Source organism: Branchiostoma belcheri, unplaced genomic scaffold (assembly GCF_001625305.1).
Source record: "Branchiostoma belcheri isolate BF01 breed outbred unplaced genomic scaffold, Haploidv18h27 scaffold52, whole genome shotgun sequence".
Classification (NCBI taxonomy): domain Eukaryota; kingdom Metazoa; phylum Chordata; class Leptocardii; order Amphioxiformes; family Branchiostomatidae; genus Branchiostoma; species Branchiostoma belcheri.
This window is the reverse complement of record NW_017804154.1, coordinates 2259023-2276561: the sequence shown is the minus strand read 5'-3', so window position 1 is coordinate 2276561 and position 17539 is coordinate 2259023. Positions and strand designations below refer to the sequence as shown.

Genomic DNA, 17539 nt, shown 5'->3' with positions numbered 1-17539 from the left:
GGGGCAGATCACCATGGTTACTGCTAGTGTTTGACTTCACCATGTAGCAAGGTGGTAAAATCCAATGTAGCAAGATTACAGACTAGACCACGAGACGGTAAACATTCTTTATTTGCTTGCAAATGTTTAATACCTTCTAGTTACTTCTGTCTACCGTCAGCATACAAAATAGAGACTTTGGAATTGCACGTATATGCTTGTCCTCAACAAGGAAATAAGGATTGGGGCAGTCTGAAGTTACTCAAGTTTCACGTTTATTTACAATCGTAGCATCTTCAGAGTTCGGTCCTTAGCACACGTGTAAGCTGTTGTACCTACAGTGTTGACGTACACGTGGTTTGGCTAGCGTCTCCTACCTTTTTCTTAGAAAACTCACGTTGCAGATGTACGTCTTATTTAGATCACAGATTCACACCGATCATTTTACACTTGATTGTCAAGATGAAGAAACTGGTCAGAGGACCATAAAGCCCCCGAGCCTCGTGTGTATATGACAAGTAACAGGTCTGACCTTCGATGTATACGTACAAATTAATGAGGACCTTATCACTCTATGGACATGTCAAGCTGTCTAGTACGGACATGGTTTCTCGACACGCCTATCGTACTGATTATATACATTGGAACGTTTTAAAGGGGTTTACAGCATTTGCTTGCATGACATGAACATATACATTATCGCAAGCTAACCCAACGGGCCTGATGCTTCTTACATTTACACAATGAAGCACAATAGAATTGTCAGAAGCGTAAAGATCTGGAGTATATGTGAGTGACTCGGCATGTATTACTGCAGCTTTCCTTTTTACAACCAGCCTGATTTATATCTTAGAGAAGACCGTTAATCTGCCCTAGCACGGCGTCTGTGAGGAGCCTGCCCTTCTCCAGGATTTCTCCCGGTAAGAGATCCACCAGCGTCTGAACCTGCAGTCTGGGGCTGAGCTGGGGGAAGTTAGGCGGGAGTGAAACACGGTCGATGTTTCCAGCCTTGATGATCTCCTCCATCACCTCTCGGTAACTGTTGGTGTTCATAACCTAGGAGGTCAATACGCAACAATGAGACCACATTATGAAGCATTCTACGGATCCTGTATGATTTAACGCACTATTCTTCTACTTTGCAATCTGTACTTGGATGCTTTGTCATTCCTAGATCTTCCAGAGGCACAATGTGTCCCTAAAACCACCTTACCCACGAACTATAGAAGGTGTCTATTTAGGTAGCCATAAGGCAATACATGTATGAGCATTTGTTCACTTCTACCCTCCTCACCTGTCTGCTGACTGCTATAGTTTCCTCCATGTTATACGCCTGGTGAAACCACCCCGTTGGGATCACCAGCAGTTCTCCTGCAACTTGAACCACCTGGAAATAGCACAAAAAAACGCATTTCTGCATTGTAACGACTACTGTATATGCACAATGTTCTAAATATATCTACATGTACATGCACCACTGTTTGATTGGTTTTGCTAATAATCCACGGTAGAGTCAGGGACATGATGTTCCAATTGATTTTTTTCTAGCATTCTTTCCACCTCAACTTTATCTTTCATACCAAAACATAGGGTAGCATGATGGACAAGCCTTTGCTCAACACTGGCTCCTTCAAAATACGCAAAGCCTCTCCTACCCACCTCCGCAAAATCAGCCTCCTGGAAGTCTGGGTACTGCCTGGTGTTGTTGGGACTGAATGTGTCCACAGGGCTGTTGTATTTGATGCAGTCCAGCGGGAACCCGCACCTCTGGTCCGGTGTGATATAGAAACGCTGGTCCTGACCTGCAGTGGTCATGTATGTATTCGTGAGAAGGTCTAATCAATCAATGCAAAATGTTAGATTAGATCTGCCTAGTCTGACGTTAGTGCTAGTCTGGCGTTATTTTGGTCTGTTCTGTTCTAGCTGTCTTTTCTGTACGTCTACGAACTAAATATCTACATAAAGGTGGCCTAAACTTAAGTAATTAGCCGCTCACTCCCTGTTTAACCATTCTGTACAGTTCTGCCGGTTTCGTGGCGACGTCTCTTGTCCTTGAATTTCTAATGAGATAATACTCAGCTGTACTTTGATTACTTTTTGAGGAGGAATCTCGGTCGTACCTGGAGGGAAGAGTTTCCACTTCTTGCGGCCACTGATGACGGCGTTGATGCCTGTCCAGTTGTAGGGGTCGATGTGTAGCGGGGAGCGGGAGGAGGGAGAACCCCACAGCAGCAGGGCGTCCCACGGCTGAACCTCCTGCAGGGGACAGGGGAGCAGGTTTTCCTCAGAATGTTCCGGTCTTGCTGACACTACTCTTATCCACACTAATGGAACATCATTCCTCACTAATGTAACGTAACGGTTAATGTTATATATCACTGCACCCAACCACTTTATGAACGTCTGATTTGATATATTTGTAAACATGTGCAAGGGCATAGCATAGCAAGAGCAAGTTTCAGTAAAGTAGTAATTACGGTTTGATTATTATCCCCATGATTGTTACGCTTTATATATATGACATGATTCGAAGTCCTGCACCATGATATATGATCCGTTCTCTTTAGACTTTTCATATTTTATGTACTCGGATTTGATTAAGTATTTGTTTGGGCCACACATTAACTACGTGAAGCTGACATACAGTAGTTTCGGCACTTCAGAAGGAAGGGGTGACAAAAGGACACCTTTGGAAAGAGCTGGAAGAAGTCTTCCCCGAGCACCTCCACCTCGCCCAAGTCAGCCCGCAGCTCGGGTCGAGTCGGGATGAACAGTTCGTCCTCCAGGTACATCCATCTCCCCGGCTCGCCTCGGGACGACTTGGCCGCGAAGTCCGCCAGTGTCGTGGCAGCGCTACTGATACTGCCATTGCCCTTCGGATGAAAAACAGTCATATTAACGTCTTTGTCTTCGATTTTGTGATGTTTTTCAGCGTCCCGTGACCGATCAATTTTCTTAATCACACTGTGGTCACACATAGCCATATTTTCACCGTTCCACTAAACGCCAGAGCTATTCTGTTATTGGAAATGGCGTTTCCTTGGCCGCTCCATGATGGCTTTATGATGCATGGCTATGGAAGTCAACAGCGGAGGTAAGGCTCATGAGGCTGTGACAGAGTGCGGATGTCTTCAATGGAGACATTAGCTATGACGGAAACCGTAGCGCGGGAACATAAATAGGAAGCCGTGGATGATTTAGTGCAAGACGACTGTCGCCCTGAATATAAGTGTGTACTCCATCATCACCGTTCAAGAACTATTGAAGGCATAATGCCAGCAGTTATCACTATAAAACCACTGTGTCTAAGGCGATACTGTAAAAAACAGCAACATACGCTTCATATGGAGACCTTGCCTTAGTTTTACGAGTCGCCTTTGCAGAAGATGTATTAAAAATCAATGTTAGGGGCACAAAGAAAGGCACAGAGACGTGCCAAAATTATCGCCAGAACAGCAGACGTTACTTTAACATGGATGGATACATAAAGATATGTTCGAAAGTTTTATTCGTCTTTTATGTGCATTTTTCTCAGCGCATTTTCGTCTGTCTAGTTGCAGATAAAGGGAATTGAGTGGACGAATGAAACGAAACGGCAACTTGACTGTACACTCCCGAGACTTTGGGGACAGTTTCAAACTACGTTTTCAGATGTATATATGCATGTATTGTAACATTCACTCAACGTTAACTATGCTAGCGCCGTGATACTGTCCCCTCTAACTATTTAGTCGAAGAGAGTACGGTATTGTTGCTGTTTATTTTCGCCATTTGAGTAGGGGGCCCACAATACCATATTTATGCTGACGGGTTATATGAAGTATACTCAGAATCCCCGAGATGATGTCGTTTTCAATGACTACTCTTCTAATAATCGCACCGATTCACTTCATTTCGTACCATTTGAACACACGTGTACACCACGGTACGGTACCAAAGATGTAACAGAAACAAAGAGGACATACGTCACTTACGTCAACAGTTTTGACAACTGCACTGTCGTTCGCGTAGTTCTCCAGAAAGAAATCACGTGACCATGTGCTGGCCGCCCAATCAGGAACCACGTCGGTCAAGATCACCGGTCTCTTCCCATCATACTCCGCGATAAAGTCCTGGGGAAAAAAAAGAAAAATTTCAATTTTCAATGTCTTAAACAACTCAAGATGTAATCTGCCATCACCCGAAACTAAAGTGAAGATATATTAGTGCTTTAAGATTTATGGCACATATGGGTGACTGTTAGACAAGACGCCCACTCTCATACAGCAAAATTGAAATCCATTCGTCATTAGCTACATTAACGTTAGTTAATTCCCAGGGCTCCTTCCGTCTCCATGCCAATTATCTGATAGCCCGTAATATATACACAGACCCTATCTGCAATATCCTTTCACTACCTTATCTTTACGTTTTTCCCAGTCAGAGAGCACCCATTTGAAGTGCTGAGTGGATTGAGATAGCCATTACCATTGTGCAATTTGTTTACTTCAGGTCAGACTCGATTTACTTTCATGTAAACTTGTGCCTGTGGCAAGGCAGGACTCGCGGTACTTGCACTGTGAACATGAGATCATGTGGATAATTTATCTATTACATGGACGTCTCGTTTCTGCCATGGGTGTATCATTCATCAGGGGGAATGTAACGTTACGTGAGGCAGTGGAGCGAATTATAAATTGCACTGTCTTGCAGTAATTGTCTTCTCTGAGCTAAAACAAAGGACTGCCAAATTTCTACACGGCGTAAGATCTTCATTTTATGATAAGGCTTAGCTAAGGTCTGTCCTATGTAACGTTTGTTTAACGTCAACATTTTACCGAAATATCTGAATATGAAGGGCTATTGGCTGTGTGATTTTTCATGTTTTTAATGTTGCCACATGTAATCAGAAGACGTGGTGGGGACACACACAAGTTTTTCTTTCAACTTAAAAACACAGGGAACAATACAATACTTATTTTTCACCTGACCGAAGCGAGGAAATTCGTGTAAAGTGCCTTTCCAAAAGTGCATAAGATTGGTGGCATGTCAGGACATTTTTCATGTTGACGCCTTGTGCGTTAACGTTATGTCACACGTTAAACGCCTTTGCTCCCCACTGTCACTAGATTACTGTATCAGCGGTTGGTATCTTTGTTTGGGAGAGCTGCACTTAAGAAGATGTTAGAGATAGGATCTGGAGGATAAAAGCGCGCCCGGTCGTCCATTATGAGCTTTATCCCGCGGTGCTGCTTTTCTGCTGCATTTTCTGCAACGTCTGCCCTGTATAGACTAGATTAAGGAGAGGAGATAAAAGCTACGTAACTACATCAATGGAACATGCATAGATCGAGTTACTAAAGTCGTGCTCTTTTTAACAAAATAGCATTCTTCAGTTTCGGAGATCTTAAAACAGATCTGAGAGTTTCTCCAGTTGGCACATATATTCCCATCCTTATCGCTGACACAGAGTAGAAAGATGTGTATAGGTCGCCCAGCAGGACTCCTCTGATTAGGCTCATGCATTTTCATCCAGTCAGAAGTATTTTTATGGACACATGCGATTGTGCGGTCGAACCAGAAAGGAAAGTCATTGACATTGTTTCACCAAATACTGTAACAAGAATTCGCCGACCTCATACCCCTATGAAATCGTGTCTAGAACCTTGGTAGCTGTTTTCTATTTGTCTCATTGAATATGACAAAACTTTTGTAATTAGCATAATTTTAATTTCATATTTTTCAACTCAAACAAACAAACAAACAAACAAACACACGAACGCACACACACACACACGCGCGAAGAAGTAGACAGAGGGATAGAGAAAAACAATACCTCGATTTTTCATGGAGGTAATAACGCGATACCAAAATAGATCTAGAGTGGTTTTACTTGCATCTCCGTGAAAAGTTTTGGAGCCGAGTCTCTACAGATATTAACCCATTCCCCAAGGATCTTGTTACTAGACGGCTTCTTATTTCTGAGAACGTCGGCCACCACAGCGGAAATGGATAATGAAACAGACGAGCTCCTCTCCTGGCTAATTACGTCCCAAAGAGCCTATATCTCACCATCCCAGGCTCATATGTCGAAGATTGAAGAATCTGATCGGAACACGGTAATTGGGTGTGAGGTCTGATGTTGGGGGTATGGATGGGTAGAAATAATGATACTCCCGCATTCCGATACACCACGCAACATTACCTACGTTCTCCACGTTCAGACACAGAGGTTACTACTTCCCTCAGACACAACATCCGGCAACAGTGGTCACTACGCCAAGTTTCATTGAATAACAAGAGAGATGCCTTATTAACGATATAGCCGTGATGCGGCCAAACTGTCTCACGGCTCACATGTACTGTGCCACGAGAGTCGTATTGGCGATATATTCCTGGGACATCTCGTTAGTATTGACAGACAGGAGATGATGTTGTGTTAATGTTAGGTATATCGAAGAAGAGCACACTCAGGGTTCAAAATGTCACGTCATTACCTCAGTTCTTTCTGATATCTCTATTTCTTTTATTAAACCGATTCTTCACGGGGGTTGGAATCGTCCTATCGCCACCTCAATTTCGATAAGCATGAATATCCAGGAGATGTGACGCCCCCAAAACAGTAGGAATCAGTAATACATCACTCCCGTGTATTAGAGGGGTTGTCTCAGAAGATGGATCACCAATCAAGTGTGGCTCTGTTATCACCTGTTTCCAGCCAGCGGCGCAGCGAATGAGGAGGCGGTGAGTTTGTTGTCGGGCTCCCGTGGTGACGGGACAATCCACGCGCTGTCTCCCCTTCAGTAGTCAGCTGTGTTCCCAGCCGTGCCCTTCAGTCTGCTGCCAGGCGATATCGCATTGCTGACTTGTTGGACTCACATTAGTAGTCAGCGTTCCGAACTCGTCGTTTCTCACATCTTCAACGTATTTTCAAATAGTGTAATTTGCAGGTAGAAGACGAAGCGCTGGCCATAGTTAAAGGCTTTCTCGAGTGATAAAAAAATCTTGTCTCGGTGAAGCAAAGAAGAGTTTGTATGTAGTGGCGGAAGAATGATTCTGCGCACGCATTCTACAGCTTGTGTTTTGTGACACACTGTGACTCTAATATCTGCATGCCTATCGGGTCTTTACAATACAGTGCAAATGACGAATGACCCAGGGGTTCCATGGATGGTTATTGAAAGCTTTTAGCAAAGGCGGGGAAAGCAGCGCCTGGTAGCCCTGCTGACGGTAGAAAACAGCAATTTTGGCGACATCCATTCAGGTGTTTAAATACAGTCATTTGTCGGACGCTGCCGTTCGTCGAAAGTCCGTTGATAGAGGGAGAACGTGGCTTAAGTGTGCCAAAGTTGCTGAGTGGTGTGTCATCACAGTCTGCTTAGGCTTTTAACGGAGCTTCCGTCTTTAACGCCTTAACTGCTTTCGTTCAATAATGTACAGAAGAAGCCACAAGATGGATGTGCGGAGTGTGAGTAATGCCCCCCTGTTCTACGTGCCGTTGACACGGGTAATGGGAAAGTTCCAACTAATTTTCCGCTTGCCCAGCGCGCCGTTCCGAGTGATCTGAGACGTGATGACGGGTAGTTAGTCCCGTTGGTCCATTGTAGCCACTCTGTAAGGCTCCCGCTATGGTGTGGCCCTCTGATATATCGATGTCAGCAGGACCTACTGGTGTACGACCAGAAGTTGTTCAGCCGAAGTGTCTAAACTGTTTGACATGCAACAGAAGTGCTGCGATGCAGAGTGTTGATGGGTAGATATCCGAGATACCAGGACTCTCAGATACCAGGACTCTGATTTCGGGGGCTGGATTGTTTATAACTTTACCCAATTTTGGGTAACTTGGATAAAACCTGGCTGTGCTGACTATTAAACAGAAGAAAACAGACTCCAACAAGTTAAAGATGCAAGTTTTTTTCTCCACATATGTAGTAAAGACAGCAGCAAAGCTTCCGTTTTCTGTTTATTACTCTATAGTCTATGTTGATGCAATTCGTACGCAATCTTTATTTGAGAACAAACAAATTTACAAACAAACAAACAAACAAACAGATAAGCAAACGAATAAAAAACAAACCAAGCAATTGGCTTCAAATTGTAGTGCTGTGCTCTGTACAACACGATAGGAACCGACTGGTTTCGCCTTTTATTAATCCTCATGCCATCGTGGTTCGAATTCGCTTTGGTGATTTGGATCTAAACCTATATGTCAATCTAGTTGATAAAGCTCACCTATCAGAGAGGGCGTGGGGAGATTACTGAAGACGGATAAGATAGCAGAGATTGTGATAAGACGACTGCAGGGTTTTTGTGAAAAGAACCGTCCTCCTACTCACAGGCACAAGCTTCCAGTTATCTCACATTTCGGAGAAAATCAGTCTTTTGTGTGAAACCCTTTTAACGTACGTCTCTGTCTGATTTACGTCTCCAACCTTTCCTGGATGGAAAACGTTGAAATATTTACACCATGGCACATATAGGTTCTTCAGGAAAACCACTCATGTGGTTCACCGTTCATTCAAGATCGTGGCCAGATGTAAAGATGTTCATTTCCACCTAAAAGGTGGAGGCTCTTGTAACTACAAAAGTACCTCCAGCAACTGCAAATGCCACACACAAAGCAGGCCGTATGTTGGACATTAAACATGGTGAGGGGAAGGCAAAGGCTCGCGTGCTGTGGTCACACAACTTTCAGCACCAAGGACTTAACCGTGCACGCAGGCGACATGGCGTGCCTAATGCAGCGTAAGCAGTCTGTGGCAAAATATGGAATGGCTCCATCTTTATCTCCAGCTAATCCTATGATGGCACGATGCAAAGCTCTTATTTTAATCACGGATCGACCTTTCGTTCTATCATCACAAACGTGAACTTCCTTCGACCCATCCTACAGTTGGACATGCAGCTTACAAGGAGGCCGTCGCCCTTTGTGTAACGAACTTTAAGACAGAAAAGTCAAACTTTATTTCCCATGTATCCGTGGCGATCGTAAACGGACTTCAAAGCCGGCCCTAATGGAACAGTATCGACTCTTCCCGCCCTGTTTCATGTTAAAGTTCCGCGGTCGTTCCCAGCAGACCACTTGCGTGACTCCAGTCAATATCCAGTCTGCGGTGATGTCCACTTGAGCGTGTTCTAACCTTGTAAGTTCGCTTGACCTTGCATCTAAAGCCGGTAACCAGAAAGTCATCTGTAATGTTTTCGCTCGTTTATTAATATATAAAACTTCTGGTTCAAAAGGTAGGCTAGTACTGGTATTAACGTTTCATGGGCACCCGGGACTAGACTGGTGAGATACTCCCGCGGTAGTTATCTTTGAATAGGGCTTACCTTCAATTTTTATATGAAGTAGGCTGTCTGGTTACGTGTACGGAGATCTTATAAATGGCGCCTGTCTGGGGGAGATTTCAGTCGTTCCGGGAGTCTGTCTCACATGATATCTACTAGTATCACATAGAATGATGTACGACATATTAAGTCAGCCAACTCTTTGTGAGTAAGCCATCCAGGCTCTGTAGATTAGAAGAGGTCCCCCATTGTGACCTTGACGTACGACCGACCAAAGTTCATCCCACAAGTAACCAAGCGTTCATCGTCCATCCAAAATCTATGGCTTTTTGGTACCAAAGTCAGACTGCCATCAGTGGTCGCCCCGTGATATAATTGAAGTGAGCACGCCGGCTCCAAGAGGATTCGATCCGGCTAATGAAACGTAATCGGAGTTAATACCCGCGTGTGTGCCGCCAGGGTGTTTCAATTCCATGAAAACGTGACAGCTGGCTGGCGTACACGTCTATAAACTTAAGCGTGGTTCCTTTCACGCAGACTTTAGGAGTTGTGATCATGAGCGACCTGAGTGTAAATGAATGACATGGATGCTCTGACGATGGCATTTGAAATGACCATGAACTTAAGTATGTTATACCACCCCAGCTATACTATAGCGATCCAAGACAGCGATGAACTGATAAAGACATGGCTTTTCTATTGGTTTTCTTTGTAAGACACCATTCTCGTCCTTTCTCGTACTCGTTTCTCCGGTATACATGTATTCCAAATCTAACCGGAATCCACAGTCCACGGGGGCGCTACAGATCAGGCTTGATTAATTGTCTCATGTCTTCTCGCTGACGTGACGCTGAGACAGATTGAGCTCCCGTCATAACCAGGTTACGTCGGCCTTTAACTGCATTTCGCCGTTATTACAGGTACCCCGTCAACGGAAGTCTCAAAGTGGATTATGGCGTGTCCCTAGTATGTGCTCCGAACGAAAACTTAACCGCATCAAGTATAAATCTACGTGCGATCAGTTTACGATTGACAATGAGACGATCAGTTTAAGATTGATTTTCGTCTGTAGCTAGTCGAAGATGGTGTTGGAATGTAGGCCTGTCTCTGCATAATTGATATCCAATCCGTCTAGAACTGTGCTAAATATGAGGCCAGATCTTCAACAATAGTCAAGCAATGAAAAGTTTTTTTTTCAATAATGGACGAAGAACTGTTGGTCTGACTTCATCACGCGTTGAACAAAAACTAAACGTCAGAAAGCCGGAACAAAAATTGGTCCCAAGGAAAAGAGTGCAAGTAGCTTAGCTGTGATGACAACGAAGTGATGGACGTTTTTCCATTTCACCAAGCTCTTTTCTGGAGGGAATCCAATAAGCTGTAAAATGGGCCTTTGACGATAATGACAATGGGTGACGACCCGTTCCGGGCGGCTCAATGCGTATCGATTGAAGAAGTTTGTCCAAGCAGGCATTCGCGAGTAACGTTAACGGTACCGTAAAGAGGCACTTCATTTGGACACTTGCGAAGAGAAAGGAAATCCGTAAAGACGCACAGTTGGTAGATTGTTATCTTGCGTAGATTGCTTCATGGCAGACAGTTTCGTCTTAATCAATTCTGTACCCCACCCATCCACAAAGCGAAGTCACGGACGACAGCGTAACTGAATTTGAAGAACAAAATGCAATACTTCAGTCCTTTTCATTTGGAACCGTGCGTCCTGAGTGGAGATACTCTTGGTTTTAGGTTAGCGTCGTTCGAAAATCCACCGATAGCTTGGGGTACCTTTGACCTGTGCTGCTTCCCATCTCTTCCCTCTGTGGTCTTAGCAAAGATTGAGGTGATTAATCCCCAGCTGCTTATCTTATCTGCATCTTATGTCCTTCTTTGACTTGAAACCCCAATCTCCTCTTCATCCTCTTAGCTGTCCCGTCAGCACCAGGGCCGGACGGAAGATAGATTGCTTTCTTCGCCTGAATGCAAAGATTACTTCAAGGGTCCTAACACAACGCAGAGAGGTAATTCATGTGCTTTTAGGCCTATTCCGTCTTGCCAGAAGAAAGTACATTCTTATATATAGTCTCTGTGAAGCGTCTAAAGTAGAGCTAAGCTTTTCAGTACAAGTGGAAAAGCCTGATACATCTTCGCAAGAGCCGCGGTATTTCTCACAACTACTTGAGAGATTCGCCGCCTCTTGGTCATTCTTAGGACTACTCCGTGGAATAGCGATGTGTTGGTATTGCCGCTCTTATCCTACAGCCCTTCCTCAGAACAAGTGCCATCACAATTATACACCCCTCGGTCTTGATACCCGTAATTTGTAGGTAAAACACCAATGAATAGGGAATATATATTGGGAAAATAATTTTTGGCTGTACATTGTGCTACAGAACAGGTGTTGAAAAGACGTCCGTACAGAAATGAAACTGACTAGGGGCTCGATGTTCTACGATTTATGATCTTCCACTACTACAGCTAAGAGATAAAGTGAGTAGGAGTTCGGACGTACAGTAACTATGATATCCAATGTATACAGTACATTGTGCTCACGGCCAATCATGCACGCTAAGAAGAAAGGTGGCGAGAGACAGGGGGCAAGAAAACAGTAACCGTTATGTGTTTCGAAAGGATGTCATAGCAATGTTGCTCAGAGCGGAAAAAGTGCAAATGACGCCAACCGATCTCACTAAACCAACTTCACAAACACTCTGACAGTTCGATATTTGTCGAGAAAATGTAGTTATGATGAATGTGGGATGTCATGTCAGGCGCCACTCGGGCCACAAGGTCCCACAAGGTCCCTCCTGTGTACAGCACTCACTCTCTCCTATCTACTCGCCAGGGGAGTACATCTGGAACCCTCGATCTGTGTTCATTACGCTTTATATACAGGCTAGACAAAATTTATAACCTGCTTTTAGAATGCTGGCGAGGTTGGCATTTCCAAATGGGTGGTTGTTCTTTATTTGAGCCATCAATACAGCGCAGCCCCAAAGGTCTGGACTTCTCCTTGAACTCGTCTTTATTTACTGGGGCGGAGGCGAGGTGAACAGATTCGGCCATTAGACTGCGACGCCCCGGGGAAATACGAGATATCAGCGGCGACGGCCTTGTTGGTCGTATTTCAGCTGACGCTGTTCTATCGATAAAGTTATTTCCGAGTCGGACGAGTATTGGTTTTTACATGAAATCAAGTAAAAACGTCTCATACATAATCATTTTGAGGAAAACTACAGTAGACCCAGATTCGGTGCGTGCATTCTTCATGTTAGAACAAAGTTCAAGTATCCACTACCTCCTGCAACAGTTTGGTGTGCGATGTGATACAAAGATGCTGACTGACTGCCGTAAGCTGTCGATGTAATTACGATTGATCTCCGAGTAAAAAGCGCAGTACTGTCGCATGGAGGAGCTTTCAATTCCATATCCATGTTATTGTCTCACGGGAGATGCATTTCCACGAGAGCGCTTGCCGGACTCAAATGTTATTCTTTAATGGCCATGTAACGGTCGTTGTTGATATGTACTGCATTACTGTAGGACCACATTGCCAGGTGAATGTAATGAGTGTAGTCAGCTGCCTTGCAAATCTCTGCTTACCAGAGCGTTTTACATGAGTTGAATAGACGGTCGAAAAGTCCCCAACGGTTTAAATCATCCACAGACAGATGGTAACTCTGACGTCTGGTGGCAAAGGTCTCCATCTCCGCCGGCGTCCGGATCTCAGGAGGAACGTTGACATTTCGCAGATCCTCCGCGCGCAGATGGAGGAATGACAGTGTTGTGGAGATAACCTATGGGGCTGAGGATGATGAGTTTTAACTACCGTACTGGCAAACGAACCGGGGATGTCTGCTGTAAACACGACATGGTGGGAATAAACACATCACCTTCAGTTCCAGGTAGAGGTTATGCTCGCAGTCATCTCCAAGTTTCTTCCTTTTTCTTTCGAAAAGTCCACAAGCCAGTGTGTCCACATGGTCTATCGAAGAATAATCTTGGTGCTATGGGGAGTTGTATCTATATGGACGTACGGTTATGAGACTTATGATTCACCTACAAACCGTAAGATACGTCGCGGATAGCCAGCTAAAACTTCGACTTCCTTCACGTTGTTTGGAGCTAGACGGTACGTTTGTCTAAAAGAATAATGTAACATTTGGAAAACAAATGCATTATGTTTACCTTCACATGGCCGAGCTTAACAAGCTTTGTTTATTCTTACTCAAACACATTCATATATATGGTGACCATGCAGCCCTCTCACTTGCAACATTATGTAACCCAACACCATTTACCATGGTGAGAGACGTCTGGTTCAGGTCATTGACCTTATTTGTTTGGAGAGGAAGAGGAAGAAACTAGACATAACAAATCTAACCCAAAAGGCGTACATAAACGCACCTCGTACGAAAGGCACGTTTGTGAAGTCGACCGTTCAGGGACTTGGTAATTACGGACGTTAATAGCCACAGTAATGGTACGTGGTCTGTTCACCAAACAGGCTTAACCGACTCCTGGCCTTGACGTTGCGTATTTTCCTCCGTCGCCTGCATGCGCCGTCTACTCGTATATGTGTGAGTTTGATTAAGGTATTGAGAAACTGGTAAAAGCCCAAGGTACCATTGTGAAGGCAAGAAAAGAAGTGAGCCTTTCATCCGCAAAATGCATCATTGAACAAGTATTAAACAGGTGCGGTTTTATTACTCGGCTGGGGACGGTTAACTTTCTCAGCTTCATTTACTTGAGATAATTGGAATCATTTACGACAGCAGCTGTAAAGCGGTTCCCATGAATAGCAAAAATCTTTCCTGCAGCTGAGAGCAGTACGGTCACCATATGGTCAGGATGGTTAACGGGAAACCCGGGGCTGATTTATGTACCTGTGGATAAAACTGTAATGGGATGTCCAGAAAATAGTACCGACCTATTTATCTGGTGATATGTGCGCCGTACGTCATGTTACATCACTTTCAGCTAGCTGAGAATCTCTCCGGCGGTAGGGTTTACCATCGGCTTCTAAAAGTAAAGGATTTCAAACAACTGAAGAGACTCTATAGCGCTGATTTCAACTGCCTCCTTTGCAGGATCACCTTTATCAAAAGGTCAGAAGATGGTGTAATTTGATTTTGTATAAAGTTAGAGAGATAATAACGGACGCCAACTTTATTCGACAACTTTTTCAAGGGCAAAACCTACGTAAATCCGAAAGGCCGCGTCTGTGCAAAGCCAATTTTACTCTCAGTGATTTCAAACCTCTGAATGATTTAAAATGAATTTAGTGCAATAAAGGAGAAGGACACCAAGGTGAGGGTGTCTTAGGGGCTCTTGATCAGATGTTGATAGAACTTTCTACTATCATGATATCAGGGTACAAGTGGATCCTGCCATGTGTATTAACTTACTATCGACATGCATAACTTAAGAGTCGCCATTTCATTTCGCGTTTATAGCCGCCGAAAATTTCATCACTCTTGGCGTCGTTAATGCTCGTCAAAGCAAATGCGCACTTTGCGGACCGTTCGAAAACCCAGATGTTTTATTCATACCGTAATACTAGTATCCCGCAGCAGAAGTGTATTCACTCCGGGTGTAGGTCCAACATGCATCACGGTAATATCTCCCGACTTTACAATACGGCAGAGGAGAGCCCAGCTGGCTGGAGCTGCCCCCTCCTGACCTCCCAATGAATAGACCGTCCCAATGACGGATGTTACAGACACATTACCGCTGTGTTCTTAACGTTCTTCCCGGGATTATTATCATATCGCATATGTACAGGTCACCCACGTTTGTCCCTCAGTTCTCCAGAACATAACTCTTTTATAGAAACCATTTATTCCGGTCACGGCAGAACCCCGGGGATACGTACGAACTGCGCGTAAAAAAATACTGTTAACGTCATTTGCGTCATAAAAATCTGACTTGTGCTCTTACAGCTTAATGTCATTGCGAATGAATAGTGCTTGCTGTAGCAATTCGACCGCTGTCAATAGCTCTGGTTATCGGTGCGTCAATGGAGAATTTTATAGTCAAGCAAATCTTTATTAACCTCTTTGTGCATCTCGGCTTTTAAGGGAGAGTTGCCAATTTACGAGCACCCTTAACTCCTACGCAGTCTGTTCGGATATTGTATTTTGTAGCCTTTGCCACCTTTGCTACCAAGTAATAAAGTATACATAGCCGTGTTTATCTTATATTCAATAACTGTACGCTAGGGCTGGTTGACTCGTGCGATAACTCAGACCTTTACACTCAAACTGCTACTCATTTGAGTACAATGTGGTCCACTGTGCTTTATAGCCACTTCCCATTATTTGCTTCCGATAGCTATGCCTGTATACTCTTACGTTACATGTCGCTCCCCGAAGAGTAAATACTACTCAAGAAGCAGATAAATTTAAAAACCCCACCTCATAAGAGAGATTGTGTCTTCTGTCCACAACCAGAAGAGAATCCAAGTTTTCCCGTGACACGACGTCGGCCTGTTGGTGCAAGGCCGCATAGTTCTCAGTCGCGTACAGCTCGCCTTCCACCGGGTCTACCTCAGACGCGACCGCCTGAGGGAGTTTGTACTCGGCCGTGCCCGCTGCACCCCCGCCCCCGCCGTTGTACCAGATCATCGAGATGACGCTGAGACTGAGCGGTAAAACCGCCGTCAGGAAGATGAGACAGACCTGTCTCAGCTGTAGACACAGGTGGTCGAAACTACGGAACCATGGGTGGTCCAGCACTGAGCTGAAACAAAACAACAAACAAACAAACCATGACATTAGAACAAGTAAGGACAAAACATGGAAGTACGAAAAATAATGTGAACATTTTTGCTTGACTATCACTTCGCTTTTAGAGCATATACTAGAATGGGACTAAACATGTTTGCGCTGCCTGTTCTTCCACAACTATTACCTTGTTGCAACAGAGACATGATAGATGAAATTCTAAAAAAAGCCGCTTGAGTATTGTATGGATACCATTAAGACAAAGTAGTCTGCGGACAGAGCGTTCGCGCACGTTGAGCATTAAGATTATCACTATGGTAACAGTTGTCCTCACCTGTCATTGTGACTGGGTCCCTTGGTGTCTTCTGTCTTGTCGATTCTTCTGTTAGGAAATCGCAGGTGTCGTCTGCGATGCACCAAAACAGGGCTAGAATCTTCCGCAGAATCCTCCATGTTTGCCTTCAGTCTATGACTATGTGCAACTCTTTTATTCTACGAGGAGCAAACCCACTACACCATTACACAAGTTGGCCAGGACCTTGTTTGAATGCGGGGTCTTCATAACAGCGTTGGCATTGCTTTCTTCTTCTGGAACATAAATCTGTTAGTCAATACATCAAGCCGGAATGGTGTGAACGAAAGCCACTTGAAGCCCTCTCCTATGGAGCATATACGAGCCTGCTACACGAGCCGTGCGATCCTCACGCAGCATAGAGTAGCGGCAGTAATGGAATTGTAGATGCGCTATCAGGAGCCGAGTAGCACTCCACCGTCGCTCGGCGTGCAACTGTCTATCTGTATCCGTGTCAGCCCAGAAGATTCAGACTGGAGAGGGATATCGTTTGTATCAGCTGGGTGCTCCAATCCGCGTCCATCGTCCGCCGAAGTCAATCATCAGAAAATGGAGCCATGTAAAAGCCTACCCGAGACGTTATAGTAACGTTATTGTGTTATAGGCGCCGCGGTCCTAGATCGAATCTCCCGTGAATTATTTGCGACTGTGTGCATGTGTCTCGTCGGCAGAGGACTTTCCCATAAGAGCTAAATGTTGCCATGTCCCGGATTAGGTTAATCTAACAAGGGCTGTAAAGAGGGGTGGAGCAAACAATGACGGAAACCGAAAGGAAGGCCGGCTTCCTTACCTAAGAATTATCTGAAAATGAAAACGATTGATAATAATTGACTGCTTGAGAAGAGGTGTAGGAAATATTAAAACAAACAAACAAAACAGACATAATGCTGTTACAACTGTTTTGCGTCCCCTACCTTCTGAGTGGTTTAACCTGAGTGGGTTCCCTTATGAAAATGCTGTTGGTTCGTTATTGATCTGTACGCGAATGTTTGCCTCGTAACTGTACCAATTTCTAGACGCTCATGATGAGATAAAATTCCTTATTCACCTCAGGAACACCCTTCAACTGGGAGGAGATGAAGGATATTTCATCTAACGGTATTTATGTACAACAAATAATTTAACGTAATCAATGGCGTTGAGAAAAAACAAAACAAAAACAAAATCATGGCACAAAATATGCTTCCTACTTCTGATTGCGACCTCATATCATTATACT

General features: G+C 44.3%; 1 protein-coding gene across 1 annotated transcript; it reads right to left on the bottom strand.

The window, feature by feature from the left end:
• Window positions 1–104: 104 nt before the first annotated feature.
• LOC109480683 (F-box protein At1g78280-like) lies at window positions 105–17010 on the bottom strand. The gene is made up of 8 exons (XM_019782913.1): window positions 16303–17010; window positions 15660–15984; window positions 3954–4091; window positions 2667–2852; window positions 2100–2235; window positions 1639–1781; window positions 1274–1366; window positions 105–1035 (listed from the first exon to the last, which is right to left on the bottom strand). The coding sequence occupies exons 1-8, from the start codon at window positions 16419–16421 to the stop codon at window positions 829–831; spliced, it is 1347 nt and encodes a 448-aa protein (XP_019638472.1). The 5' UTR covers window positions 16422–17010; the 3' UTR covers window positions 105–828.
• Window positions 17011–17539: the final 529 nt, after the last annotated feature.

Excerpts from the sequence above, each read along its gene's own strand:
- LOC109480683 (XM_019782913.1), bottom strand. The coding sequence starts at position 16,421 with ATGGAGGATTCTGCGGAAGATTCTAGCCCTGTTTTGGTGCATCGCAGA. Across the intron at positions 2,853-3,953 it reads CAGTTGTCAAAACTGTTGAC|GGCAATGGCAGTATCAGTAG; the intron begins GTAAGTGACGTA and ends TTTCATCCGAAG. Across the intron at positions 2,236-2,666 it reads TCTTCCAGCTCTTTCCAAAG|GAGGTTCAGCCGTGGGACGC; the intron begins GTGTCCTTTTGT and ends TGTCCCCTGCAG.